At 39.5% G+C, this 15,202-nt stretch overlaps 2 protein-coding genes across 2 annotated transcripts; one reads left to right on the top strand and one right to left on the bottom strand.

Annotated features, from left to right (window-relative positions):
• The first annotated feature begins 867 nt into the window (after positions 1–867).
• On the top strand, positions 868–2,950 carry LOC147848627 (large ribosomal subunit protein uL29c-like). Its single transcript, XM_087338293.1, has 3 exons — positions 868–952; positions 1,085–1,405; positions 2,536–2,950. The coding sequence occupies exons 1-3, from the start codon at positions 902–904 to the stop codon at positions 2,689–2,691; spliced, it is 528 nt and encodes a 175-aa protein (XP_087194419.1). The 5' UTR covers positions 868–901; the 3' UTR covers positions 2,692–2,950.
• Positions 2,951–3,961: 1,011 nt separating this feature from the next.
• Positions 3,962–15,110, bottom strand: LOC147848626 (AP-4 complex subunit epsilon-like). The gene is made up of 11 exons (XM_087338290.1): positions 13,968–15,110; positions 13,662–13,847; positions 13,363–13,578; positions 13,169–13,279; positions 12,847–13,044; positions 12,618–12,749; positions 6,443–6,499; positions 6,228–6,344; positions 6,067–6,144; positions 5,813–5,956; positions 3,962–5,583 (listed from the first exon to the last, which is right to left on the bottom strand). Exons 1-11 carry the CDS (start codon positions 14,559–14,561, stop codon positions 4,510–4,512), a joined length of 2,907 nt encoding a protein of 968 aa, XP_087194416.1. The 5' UTR covers positions 14,562–15,110; the 3' UTR covers positions 3,962–4,509.
• Positions 15,111–15,202: the final 92 nt, after the last annotated feature.

Genomic DNA, 15,202 nt, shown 5'->3' with positions numbered 1-15,202 from the left:
GTTATCCCTTTGTTCTCCACTGTTTCACTGCATAAATGCATTTGTCCTGATTTCTCATGGGATAGCATTTTCCCCTTGTGCTAGTTTGAACGAGTGGTCTAAGGTGTTGTATTTAGGCTCCAATCCGACAGGGCGTGGGTTCAAATCCCATAGCTGTCAATCATCCCTAACCTCAATACTCTCCTTAATTGTAAGGAGTGATTGCATATGCCTTATGCAATCGTGAAGGAGATGCATAAACAACCAACCAAACATTTTTGGCTAAAAACAAGGGAAGGGGTGCATAATACCCCTAAGCTCCCATTTTGTAGGGATCCCCAAAAAAACTAGAGAATTGGAGAGTTTGAGAGAAAATCTTGTGAAGTGTAAGTGTTGTAAACACTTTGTATATTTTCTCCCTTTAGTAAAACGAGCTTTAGCAAGTGTGGGGAGAGGCCGAACTCTATTATCAAATGTTGTGTGTTCTATTTCCATTGTTGTTATTTCGTACTCTCGGTACCCTGGTTTTTAACGAAATTTCTGTAATTTCCACAACTATTCCCTCTCTTCTTCGTTTTTTGCTGCACTTTACAGCATTAACAGAAATGCAAATTATTATCGAATAATTTGTAACATAGAAAGAAAGAAAGATGTATTAACATTTTCTAAGATCAAAATTGGCCTGGCCCATGAGACAATTGGTTTACAACAAAAAGGGGGTATTTACCCATTCATAGAATAAGAGCCCAATATGTATGTAAATACATATGTTATGTATATCATATATGTATGAAGGAATGAGTGAATACGAATACGAATACGAATACGTTCAGTAAAAAAGCGGAACAAAGTCTTTGTGCGAAGAAGAACATCCATACATTATCCTCTTCTTCTTATTCCGTCTTCTCTGTGCGTGCGAGCGATGGCTGCATCCACAGCCTTCACCTTCGTTTCTATGGCCAAGGCCCTACCGGTAAGGAATACATCTCTCTCTCTCTCTCTCTCTCTCACACACACACACACACACACACACACACACATTTCCCCTTCTGTTCTGACCTTCTTCTTCTTCTTCTTCTTCTTCTTCGTGGTCATATGTCAATAGCCCCACTCTAACAATAACAACAACAACGACAGAAACCTCCAGTGTACTAGCAGATGTAGCTCTTTCTTTAACGGGATCCGAATTCCATGCCGTTTCCCCCCCAACTCTGTAGCTCTCTATGCGAAATCAATCAGAGGCAAGCCATTGGAGACGTTGATGATGGCAAAGCGACAGATAGAGCTCGAGGAGCTAAGGAAGATGAGTGATGACGAGATCAAAGAGAGTGTGGTGGAACTCAAAGGAGAGCTCGTTGTCCTGCGCATGAAGCAAGCTGCCAGACAAGAGATCAAGAGCAGTGAGTTCCAAAGAATGAGGAAACGGGTAAGAATATTGCTAATACTAATCCTACACTTCTATTTCTGTTCATCTGGTATATTTCCGAGCTCTATGGTGAAAGGAAGCTTCACCATGTTTGTGGGGAAATATTGTTTAGAAGAAGCTTCCTTTTCCTCCATTCTATGAATGTATGTATGCATGAAAATGTTTGAGCTTTACTTTGCTGGATAAAGAGAGGGTATGACTGATCACCGACAATCCTGTAAAATGTGCTCCTCATATTAGGGAGATTTCCCTTTCATGCATGAAATAGTAGCAATTATGGGATGTAATCACAAATTCGGTAGAAATTTATAAATATTTCTAATGGGGAAGTTAAAAATTGACGGACATCTTAGTGACTGCAGACATCATTTTTCCTGAATGACGAACTTTTCCAAGGCTTTATGTTTTAATATCAATGATCATCCTAAGATATGCCAGCGACAATCCCCTTTCATGATAAAATTGTTTGGTAAATCCTTGTTCCTGCCCATCCTTTGTATACATTACATTCCATGTATATGACGAATTTCAGACTAGATTGTGGATCTCCTTTAGAAACACGTGTGTGTCCTCACACATTAGCATCTTTGCAGCTGAATTAAGGTGGAAAATAGGTATCCACAAGGCCTGTCACATGCTTTCCTCCTTCCCCCCCCAAGGCAAAGGGAATTCAAGAGACTTAAAACTTACTTTGTATGTTTTAAAGGAATTTGGTATTCATATTAAAGCCATTGCGAATTTAAAGCATAAGGGAGCCTTGTTGGAGAAAGGAAGTTTTTCTGTTTTTGCCAGTCTTGTCTATTTTACATGTTTAATCAAATTTTATGTGCAACGTTGATATAAAATACTTGTACAATAGGAAACAGGGGAGATGAAAAAGGAGAAGTTACATCAATAATTAAGAACTTAATAAAAATTTAAAATCTAACTTGAATACTAGATAGTAATAAACGGTGTGTTGGTGAAGAGGAATCATTGATGTCTGTGTTGTACAATATGTTTTTGGTGCTCGGGATGCATTAGAAATGAATGCCTTCGTGCCTAGACCATTGAAATTTCTGTTCTCTTCTTGTGTTTAGTTTTTTAGTTTTTTAATGCATATTTTAATTTATACATATTTTTTATGACAGATAGCACGCATGCTGACAATATACAGGGAAAGAGAGCTGGAGAAGGGTATTAATAAACGACAATCACGCAAGCTGGACAGGGCGTGGAAACAAAGCATAGTTGTTAAGCCTCCACCATCACTTGTAGCTTTGATGGAAAAGAAGGAAGAAAGTTGATGAAAGTCTAATATGATCCCATAATTGGAATATAGCAGATGTAATGCATGGATCACATGGGTCGAAATTTGCTTCCCTGAGTGAAATGGTATATTCAGTCACATTGTGTTGTTTATTTTACTTCCCTCTAGAAATGGAGCTAAGAGATGTAGTGGTTTGCTTTTTGCAATGACATCTTTTTTGCATGGATAGAAATCCATTTAATAGTTGTAATGAGACAATAATTTCTGTAATGATTTTTCTGCCCGTCCTAGCTTTACTGTCTGGAAAGAACGTTGTTTCTCCCCAGTTCTGAATTGCTGATGTTTTAACCAGGAGTTTTATTAGGAAAACTCGAGGTGGTCACCAGGTCCTACTTATTATTTCTCTAGTCCGTATTGAATTTATGTTAGTTAATGGGGGATAATTAAACATCCTTCCCAAACAAGTGGTAGCTTGTTTGACATGGGATACTTGTGGGAGTTTATTGATGACGCATGGACAGCAATGTAGGAATGAGATTTATGGGAAATTATGTGTAATAGGAGATACTTTGGGCTGGGTTGGAGTAAAAGGGATTGAGGATTATACACGAGCACTAGTGACAAAAGAAAATCAAGATGAGATTGTATGGAAGGTGCTATTCTGAACTTACACACACGGGACATGCATGCATCAAGCATAAAAGATGGGAATAAGAATAATCAAGGCAATTGTGGTGCATGGTAACTCTATAGATGAGGTTGGTGAAATGTTTGATGATTTATCAATCTTGTAAATTTTATATTACTAAACCAAGCACAACTTGATTGTTCTATGCAAGAAAAATACTAAGTCTACTATCCATCATTCTACAGTAACATTCAGGAGATTCTCTCTGGTGTGTTTAAATAATAATGGTTACCAAGTACATGCAATACTCAAAAATCAACTCTCCTTTTCCATCTACTACATGGAAGCATTTCTAGGGAGATGCTTTGTTGGAATCCTGGCAAACTCCATATTATACCAAAATTGCCTCCAACAAAAATGTTGGTGTGGAATACCAAGCATAGTAGACAACAAAAGACATCATCACTTCACCTCTTGGTGCACCTTTCATCTTTCTTGGTACCAAGTGCAGTAGACAACAAAGGACATCATCACTTCACCTCATGGTGCACCTTCACATCTTTCTACAACCCTATAGACCATATAACCTAAAAAGTTTTTGTTATTCTTTGTACATTATCCAAGATTACACAAATATATTTAGATAGAGGTGAGCACTCAGCACAAGCAGACAATGATGTGCGCACATACTGAAAATTCCATATGAGCATATCATGACCCAATAGTATGTCGGGAAGATATTTATACATTCAAAATCAAACTCCAAGCTCTAGCTATTCCAATTCTGCATTCTACGTATGTGGTATACAAAACTGTTTCAGAAAAGCTAATACTAACTGCATAGAAAGGAATCCTCTAGTCTTTCATAGGAAAAAATCACCTTCTCTGATAGCTTCATGATGTATTTCAATTGCTTTTACAAAACGAATTGATAAGAGAACTCTAGTATCCTGGAAATACAACACCTATACCATTCATGAGCAAGAATAATGCTCCCATCACCAACTGCTAAATTTAAATCAATCAGCCCTAAACTATGGCAAAAAGCCCTTTCGCTTATATACTGCCTCTTCCAAAAGTTCTTGCAAGCGTACAAACCTAGAAACAATCTCCCTTTCATTGTAAGAAAGAAAACGGATTTATTTAACAAGCCACTGTGCCCAGGTGCATACACAATCATCTCACGAACAAAGAAATTGCTCAAGAGGGAAACTAACAGGATACAGCTCACTTCAGCAAGTCTTTGAAAAGATCAGGGTTAGGGCTTGTTGGATTGACTCCCACTTGACGTGATTGAGCATCTTTTTGTATTGACGTTTCAACCGAATGTCCTTTCTTTGATGCACTATTGACACCAGATGCTGCCCTCCCCAAGCTAGAATCCATCCTTTCACCAGGCATGATACCAGCCATCAAATCTACTATAATGTTGTTCTTACCCATGCCAGCTGAATGCTCCAATGTGTTGGCTTCATACAATGAGAATATGTCCACACCTGAAGAGGGCTTTGCATTTACAGGAACAGGATTGGAAGAAGCAACAGAATCTGTGAAATCGAGAAGGCTTTCCAGATCCTCCAAAGGATCTCTAGAGCTTGGGGCAGCTGGGACCTCCTCATTCAAGTCAAGCAAATCAGGAGGCGGTGGCAATGAAACTTGATTTTCCTTCTCAACTGGTACACCAAAATCAACCTTAGTATGGCTTGGTTGAGTAGTTTTGGCTACCGGCACAGGCTTGTGGTTCTTTGCCATGGTTTTAGCTGTTTTGGAAACACCACCGAAAAGGGAAGCAGCAAGTTTCTTCTTTTCAGGGGAAATTTCTGGTTCCTTGCTTCTGTTTGCATGTTTTGATTCCTGAGTAACAGGTGGAACTGCATTCCTATCACCATCAGCTATTGATCCATTAGTAGTTTTCTTTATGTCAACAGACGATGCAGAAGAGCTGGCATATGTTGGTCGCCCCCATTTCTTCTGTACTCCTTCTAAACGTAAGCGAGCAACGTCTGAGTTTAGGGTATCCATATCAGGAGTAGGTTGATAACCAGGATAAGATCCTTTCGCCACTGTATAGTCTTCACTTTCGTGAGAAGAAAGAGAAGGCAAAGATGGCATGGGTAATTGGGGCTTCTCATATGGATCAAACCGTAAAGAGTGATTAGCAGCACTAGACTCATCATGTTGGCTTGCCCAGGTGATTGGGCCACGTGTATCAATCCTTTCAGTAGGAGATATGTATGGTTTTGCTCCCTTGGACAGCATAGATTGAACATAACTATTGAGAAAAGGAAGGTTCTTGTTTACCTGTAAGTATTTCAGGAGTTTTATTAAAAATTAAACTAAAATTACCAGTAAAACAAATAGAAAATATATACTTCCATCTATACGGTGGGACATATAATCCCCACAAACAACTACATATTAATCTGTAATTAAAAGTAGACAAACAAAAATATAAATATGTCCATCTACCTACCTAATACAGTGAACATTCCCCGCACAAATATGCACACATGTTTAATCAGATGGTTACCTCAATATCTTCACAACTTGCATCAGTAGGCAAAACAGCACTCAGCGTGTTAGCATCAAAACCTAGAAGTACTTGTATTTCATAGGCCCTCTGTTGAAGGTCTGTTGAATGTGATGCAGAGAGCTCATTTATAAAAGCCTGACACTGTGAAACCCAGAGTTGATCATTATTACATTCCCAGATGATTAAGGAAAATATCAGTAGCAGAACCCTACAAACTTGAAATAAAGTCAAATATGCCATAGAGACAGTACCTCAGGCATAAGTTTGATTTTCCTGCCTGAAGCAATTTCAAAGGAACAAACTTTAGTGATAGCAGTGATAGCATAGCCCTGTAAAAAACCAAGCAACTGTCAGAATCTAATCGACAGATTGACCAGCAGAAGATCAACCATATACACTCCTTTGCAGATACCTTGACTAGATCATCCCCTGGATGCGCTTCTGCGACATCATATAGCCTCCCTATAATATAGGCTGCGGAATGAGTTCCATCTGCAGTTCCATACTCTCCAAGCACCCAGCATATGACCTGCAATTGAATCAAGACTAACTAATAACATATGAGAAGTGGCTTGAATGCAGAATAATTGAAAATTTGATCATCATTGTGTAATTTGAATTATTTGCCTGTAAGAGGATTGAAGGCAACTTTGGCTCCCCAAGAATTTGAAGATAAGACTCCACCTATAGAAATCAAATTAATAAGCATTGGTTAGTAAATGGACACACCAACGCACTAATTCTACACTAATTATATAGGTAATAGCAAGTTTTGTGGACAGTATGTATATTATCAGTCTACCAGCCTTCTGTGCAGCTGAAGTCTGGGAGATGTGATTGATCTAAGATAGTTTTGATGTTTTAAGGAAACTTGATATGCCTTGAAACCTGAACACATCGCAATTTTGTGAAGGGCGCATGTTTCCTTTGAGCGTTGCTGGAGGCACTTATCCAACATAAAACTTACACACAGGAACATGAGAGATTGTTCACGTCTCCATGCAGAGCAGTTGAGAACTCTAGACAGAGATGGTACACAACTATTTACTGTTTAAGGAAACTCAATACACCTCGAAACCTGAACACATTGCAATTTTGTAAAGGGAGCACGTTTCCTTTGAGTGTTGATGGAGGCACTTATCCAATATAAAATTTACACAGACGAGCATGAGAGATTGTTCAAGTCTCCATGCAGAGCAGTTGAGAACTCTAGACAGAGATGGTACACAACTATTTACTGTTTAAGGAAACTCAATACACCTCGAAACCTGAACACATTGCAATTTTGTAAAGGGAACATGTTTCCTTTGAGCGTTGATGGAGGCACTTATCCAACATAAAATTTACACAGACGAGCATGAGAGATTGTTCACGCCTCCATGCAGAGCAGTTGAAGACTCTAGACAGAGATGGTGCACAACTGTTGAGAATGTTTAAAAGTTATAACGGCTAGCCCAATGGCTAGTTGTTTCCAACAGCTAGTTAGCCCAACGGCCATATCTTGGCCTTTATAAAGAGGAACTTTCTCCTCATGTAAAAATAAGCAATCTCTGTATTTTCTCCCTCTAGTTGTGACATACCAATGTATATTACTGAACAGATGTGCCTTCTCATTTTTCTTTATGGTATCAGAGCATAGATCCGCCCCTCTGCAAAACCCTAGATCCACCCTTCTGCTGGTATGACAGCGATTGGAACAGCACTGTCCTAGCATCCAAGAGAGGAAAGGGGGATTTTTTTTTCATTTGGGATGACATTGCTATGTGATTGAGAGGTGACTTGAGAAAAGAAGTCAGAAGAGGAGAGCAGAGATAGACCAAGTTGAGAAGATGGATGAGGTGTTCTCAAAATTGAACGAGGATGAGGTGAAAACATTGGTGAAATACATGAAGCAGGCTGAGATTGTAGCATCTGGACGTGTGACAGGAACACAACCACCACCCCGACTTGAACTCCTCCCAGTTGAGTTCAAACTCGATGGACCAGCCACATACTTGAGCTGGTCGCATCGGATTATAGGTGCCTTGGCAGGGAGAAGCCTTGACGGCTACCTAACAGGAGAAGAGAAAGAACCTCTTGTCACAACGAGCAATGAATGGAAAGCATTGAGAGCTACCCACATGTCTTTGTACACGTGGCTTCTCAACTCCATGATTCCATCAATCGCCACAACAGTTGATGGAATTTTAAGTGTGAAGGAGATATGGGAGAAATTGCAAAAGACGTATGCTGGGAGGGGAAACAACATGAGAGTATTTCAAATCGAGCAAGCGATAGATGCTGTTTGGCAGGGAGATAGGATGATTCAGGAATATGCCATAGAGCTGGAGAGTCTATGGGCAGAATACGATCATTTCTCACCTGTGACAGTGTGCAATGATCCTCAATGTAAGAGCAAGGAAATTTCTGCTCTAAGAAGAACCATGCAATTTTTGAAACATCTCAACCCAAATGGATAATTGATTCAGCCACAAGTACTAGCAAGTACTAGCAACACAAATACTCTTGCCTCTACACCAGAATGGATAATTGATTCTAGTGCATCTAGGCATGTAACAGGTAATACTATTGAATACTCCTCGTATACTGACTTATCAATGCCACAAAGCATTCAAATTGCTGACGGTACAACACAACCTGTAGTGGGTATAGGTAGAGTAAAATGTACCAACTCTGTGACATTGTCTAATGTGTTGCATGCTCCTTCTTTCCCAGTAATCTTATTATCCATAAGTTCTATCATACACCAACTAAACTGTGTTGTTTCTTTGGATATTCCCAAGGTGATATTCCAAGAGAAAGGGACATGTCGGAAACTTGGGACTGGCAAATGGCATAATGGTCTATGGTATTTGGATTGTGAAGGGCTGGATTCAGCATTAGCATCTATGGTAGAGGGAACAGATGTAAGGGGATCTAAAATGAGTTATGAGGAGTTGTTGATACTTTACCACCAACGTATGGGACATACCTCTTATGGCGTTTTGAGTCGGGTGTATCCAAACCTTTTTAAAAAGGCTGATAAAACAAAACTTGTTTGTGATGCATGTGAATTTGGTAAGCTTACTAAAAGTTCATATGCTAGTTCAGGTCATAGGAGTTCCCATGCATTTGATGTAATACACTCCGATGTTTGGGGACCATGTTCCACAAGTTCTATTAATGGATATCGATATTTTGTCTCTTTCATTGATTGCTTCTCTCGTGTGACCTGGTTATATTTGATGAGGAAAAAGAATGAAGTATTTGCTTGTTTTAAAGATTTTCATAGAGCAGTTCAAACTCAACATGGTGCAGTGGTAAAAGTGTTGAGGTCTGATAATGGAAGAAAGTATGCTAACATGACATTTAGGGCATACCTCTCAGATCAAGGAATACAACATCAAACTACATGCCCATATACACCAGAACAAAATGATGATTTCTATGAATGTCCCAAAGCAGTTGTGGGGACAGGCAGTTTTGACGGCTGCCACATTGATCAATAGAATGCCCTCTAGAGTATTGGAATGGAAGTCTCCATGTGAGTTGTTGCAAGGGATTAACTCTAGGAACCCTTCCTTTGAAGGTGTTTGGATGTGTGTGTTTTGTAAAGGACAGTAGACCATCTGTAGGAAAACTTGATCCTAAAGCTGTAAAATGTGTATTTGTGGGATACTCTGCCACACAAAAAGGCTATGTTTGCTGGAGTCCAGTAGAGAAGAGATTATTTGCGAGCATGGATGTGCATTTCAGAGAGTCAGAGCCATATTATAAACAAGGGGTAACTTCACCCTTTGATGACTTAATTGAGACTGAAAATATGAGGGAAGGAGATAATGGTGAGAGGTTGCTAAAAATAGGATCAATTCCTTTATTGATCCCTACATCAGCTGAGAAACAAGTGAGCGTAGGCGGTACGCAAGAAGAAGGAAACGAAGACGAGGAGCCTATATGTGTTGGGACTCAAGCTGAGGGGGAGCTAAAGGTGAATACAAGGAAGAGGAGGCAAAAAGAAGGAAATATGAACACATCTTCAGTGCCACATGTGCCATCAAGTTCCATGTCCCAACCTGCCTCGACTTCTGAAATACCTAGAGAACTCCCAAACCCAGAAATCACAGGTGATATGATTTCCTCTCCTTCTCCTATAGAGATTAGGAGGACCTCTCGCAGTAATGCAGGAGTCCCTCCTGATCGTTATGGTTTTCCTCATGATATTGCTCAGTTTATCTCTTATTCTAACATATCAGCTACACATAGAGCATTCATTGCATCATTAGACTCTGTCACTTTACCCAAGTGTTGGCAGGTTGCTAAAGAAGATCCAAAATGGAAAGCAACCATGCAAGAAGAACTCGGAGCTCTTGAGAAGAACAAAACTTGGGAGATTGTGTCACTACCACCAGGAAAGAAGGCGGTTGGGCGCAAATGGGTGTTTACAATAAAACAGACCCCAAAGGGAAAAATAGATCGATACAAGGCACAATTGGTGGCTAAAGGATATAGTCAGACATATGGCATTGACTATGATGAGACTTTTGCACCTGTAGCGAAGATGAGCACTGTTAGAACGCTTATTTCCTTAGCTGTGAATAAGGATTGGAAATTACATCAATTAGATGTAAAAAATGCATTCCTTCATGGAGAGTTGGAGGAAGTGTACATGGATGTCCCCCCAGGTTTTGGTACAATTCAAACAATAGGTAAGGTTTGCAGACTAAGGAAGTCGCTTTATGGACTGAAGCAATCTCCTTGAGCCTAGTTCGACAAGTTAAGAAGGGCTATGGTGGGTATGGGATACCAACAGACAAATGCAGACCATACAGTGTTTTTTCGACAACACAAGGAGCATACTACATTACTTGCTATGTATGTGGATGATATAATTATCACGGGTAACGATGAAGGGGAAATTGCCCAACTGAAGGTGCAATTGGGTAAAGAGTTTGAGGTGAAGGATCTAGGATTGCTACGATACTTTCTTGGAATTGAGGTAGCTCGTGGAGCAGAAGGAGTTGTTCTATGTCAGCGAAAATATGTATTAGATCTTCTCACAGAAATTGGAATGTTGGGTTATAGGCCCGTAGCTTCTGCAATCGACCAAAAGATCAAGCTAACTGAACTTGCAGGAGAGAAAGTTGATCGTGAAAGGTATCAAAGATTGGTAGATCGGCTAATTTATTTGACTCACACCCGTCCAGATATTTCATTTGCAGTAAGTGTGGTAAGTCGCTACATGCATGATCTGAGGAAAGATCATATGGATGCAGTGTACCATATTCTGAGATATCTCAAAGGTGCCCCGGGGAAGGGATTAATCTTTAGAAAACATGGTCCTTTTAACATTGAGGGCTATTGTGATTCTGATTGGGCTAGTTGTGTTGATGATAGGAAATCCACATCAGGATACTGCATGTTTGTTGGAGGCAATCTGGTCTCTTGGAAGAGTAAGAAACAGTCAGTAGTAGCAAGGTCAACAGCCGAAGCAGAGTATAGAGCTATTGCTATAGGAGTTGCAGAGATGTTATGGCTGAGAACTCTCCTAGTATAACTAAAGGTGAATCAAGAAAATCAGATGATGTTGTGGTGTGACAATAAGTCAGCAATCAGCATTGCCAACAATCCGGTATAGCACGATAGGACCAAGCACATCAAAATCGACAGATTCTTTATCAAGGAAAAGCTTGATAATGGAATATTAAAATTGAGTCATGTTTCTACTGAACATCAAGTAGCAGATTGTCTTACAAAGGGACTTGGGCCAATAAGTCTTACTAGATTGTGTGACAAGATGGGCTTAGTGGATATTTTTCGCCCATCTTGAGGGGGAGTGTTGAGAATGTTTAAAAGTTATAACGGTTAGCCCAACGGCTAGTTGTTTCCAACAGCTAGTTAGCCCAACGGCCATATCTTGGCATAAAGAGGAACTTTCTCCTCATGTAAAAATAAGCGATCTCTGTATTTTCTCCCTCTAGTTGTGACATACCAATGTATATTACTGAACAGATGTGCCTTCTCATTTTTCTTTAACAACTATTTACAGAAAAAGTTTTTAAGGAAACTCGATACAACTTGGAACCCAATTTTGTAAAGGGAACATGTTTCCTTTGAGCATTGATGGAGGCACTTATCCAACATAAAACTTACACATAGGAGCATGAGAGATTGTTCACGCCTCCATGCAGAGCAATTGAGGACTCTAGACAGAGATGGTACACAACCATTTACAGAAAAAGTATTGAATATACAGTGCCCGCAATCGTTTCAATATCTACCCTTACTATTCGTCCCTCTCAAGTTTCACATAGTTAGAGGACCCGGCTCATGATTCATGGGGCAAACATGGTTGTGATATCAGATGGTCATGCAGCATTAGTTCTTCAAAGATAGCAGCTTATTATCATTCTGCTTTTTCTGTCAAATCTATCATATAATAATTCGGCATGTCAGATGGTTGCCTGAGTACCTATAACTAGGGCCCTTCATTTGCTCAAGTTCGGCCTTTGAGTATCTCAGCTTGATTTGAATCCATTCACTTACAGGAAATGAGACAAAACTCTCATTACTTGATATGCAGGTCACTTCCATCTTTCTATACGGCATGCAGATGTAGTCACACATTTCAAGCTCTAATAGTGTAAAGCTTTTTTTATCATTTTGAAGTTCCAAGCACAATGTGTAGGTAGACAACTACATGTCACACATGGAAAATGGGTACACTCAGTATTGAAATATTGCATGGGCCCTATAACCTAGTTTTAAGAGAATATAAGCTGACAATTGAGCATATATAGCATGGAGATTTGAAAGTGACACATACTGCAGAAGATCGAAGTTGGCTATCGGCATCTTCATCCTCTTCACCTGCGCCTTCTGCAATTAATCTCATCAAGTCATGTGCTACCTTGATTGGAACAAGATCACCGGCATGCTCAAATACTTGGTTCATTGTCTGTCAGGAAGATTAGATAATTTTTCATTAGTCTTGTGGTTCGGGAAGATTACCAGGAAAGCTATCAACGAGAAAGGTTTGTATTATTTGTATGCACCTGAATAAACCATTGATTATTAGGTGCAAAACGCTCAGCTAATTCTATGCAGCGAGAAGCTATTTCTGTTTTGTTATGAGCATCTGTTAAGCTCTTCATGTAGCTGACCATACGATCAACAATGACCTCAACATTTGACGATTTCGTCATCTTGTATAGAAGCTCCAAAGTTTGCCTTTTTAATGTATCGTCTGGATCCTGCCAATAATACCACAAAACAATTCAAGTTTGATTGATAAGTATGCAAGGTCCACACAAAATTCAGACTCTTTTGAACCGTGTTAAAAAGAAAGGGCTAACTAACTTTGTCATTATATCCTACCTCTAGGCAGTCAATAACCGCCAGTTGGTGCTCCTCTGCAAAATCTGGATTAATCTTTATTATCCGACTAAGCGCATCAATGCCCACATACTTCAAATTGTGACTTTCATTCTGGAATTGGGCAAAAAGAAACACAAAAAAAATTCACATTAATCATAAAAAAGCACAAAAATCACTCGTTGTGATTCGTATACCTTCAAAAATCTAGATGTATGCTCAGCCGCAGTCTCTAAAAGCTTGATATTGGGATGGATGGAAGTAATCGTACAGATACACTCATAGATCAATGCATTTCCAATGTTTCCGTTTGGTTCAGATTTTCTTAATACATCACTAAGAACACTAAACATATTCTCACTCGTTTTCTTGTCCCCAGCTCCAAGTAAAGCCAGAATTTTCAGCAATTTTATCTGCAATAAAAATAATAGAAGTTGAGGATAACCACAATTTCAAAGTTGTAGGTAGTAGCGTTAGACACTTTTGTAAAACATACCTGTATAAATGGAGCTGGAGCACCGTGGTAATTGTAGGGTTTTGGCAGCCTATGTTCAACCACCTGCTTCAAGATGCTGACAAAGCTAGATGTCAAATTCTTATATGCATCAATTTCCCCAGAGATGAGATCGAACAGTGCACACAAAGATGCGGTCATTACGCTCGGATCATTATCGCACAGAATCTGTCATAAATAACCATAAGAAAGCATGAGCGGCACTGAGATCAATGATAAGTCAATAACCAATCACTCCCTGGCTAATGATGCATACATCCATGTGATCAATAATAGATGCAACCATACCTTTCTGAACTTTGGCACCAAATGTGCCACTACTGATGGAGACCTTTGGTGAAACCTATGCAAAGCCATGACAGCTTTCTTGCGAACAAGCTCCTTCTGGTGCCCTAGCAGATCCACTACCTGAGGAAGAACTGCAGGAATAGTTTCTTCATTAATGAGCCTACAAACTGCAGTAAGTGCAGCACAACAAACTAGGAAATTATCTGACCGCAGATCCTTCTGGATCGTATTGACAATGAGTATAATCAAATCATGATCCTCGTTCAGAAACAAAGTAACTGCAAGATATCCAGTCTTTTTCAGCAATAAGTTGTCATCATGGGTCATCTTTACTGCTTGTATGTACCCAAAGGAGGCATCATGTCCGAGCATTTCTACATATACAAGGCGTATTATATATTCTTTCATCCTCCTCCGAGGGACATCAGGTTCGGCTATTTTCTTCTTCAAAACCTCAATTTCTTCAGTGACTATTCTCTCTTCCTCAGCCTTTGATTTGGCCTCTCCTATTGCTTTAACAAGATCAAGAAACTCTTTTGATGAGCCTTGAGAGCCCATTGCCAGCTCTCTACCGATGTTCTTCAATTGCTCCATTTTCTGATAATTTTTGAAATGTATCAAATGCACAATGAAACCTCTGCCAAAATAAAAACTTACAATTTCGTATTGAACTGAACGCAAATAATGGTAAAACAGGAGGTGTTCATTTGTGAAAGGCGGATTCTGTAAATGTAAACGCTTATCACATTCACATAAATCTTCCGCTCATTTGAGCTGAGATCTGTGAGGAATAACAAGTTTTCTGCCCTCTGATCTAATAATGAGGAGACAAGGATAATTTCTGGTCGTGGATTTCAAAGAGAAAATCAGAATCTCAAAAAAACTAAAAAACACAAACGGATCTTTTCTGATCTTTCTGATGAAGAAATTCAAGAACTTGATCAATCTCAGAACCCAAATTAGCAAACACAGAGATAGCTTTTTGTGAGAAGACAAAGCGATCGAATGATATCAATATGATGCGGATCAGATTCGAACTACACCCGGAGAAGCTTTCCAGATTTTCCTTCAGTTCCGTTCTGCAGCCAACAGATTTAGACGAAGACGAAGGAGAAGAAAGAGAACTTAGAAGGAGAGGCCTGTGTGAACTTTTGTTCAATTCTTTGTTACGACTCCTATTACTACTATATATGTACATACTAGTAACCTGAGAGAGAGAGAGAGAGAGAGTATGT

The sequence above is a fragment of the Azolla caroliniana genome, unplaced genomic scaffold, assembly GCF_043228905.1.
Source record: "Azolla caroliniana isolate FFs.n. ecotype wild unplaced genomic scaffold, voAzoCaro1.0.p SCAF_291, whole genome shotgun sequence".
In the NCBI taxonomy this organism is placed as follows: Eukaryota; Viridiplantae; Streptophyta; class Polypodiopsida; order Salviniales; family Salviniaceae; genus Azolla; species Azolla caroliniana.
This window is presented reverse-complemented; position numbering and strand designations above follow the sequence as displayed.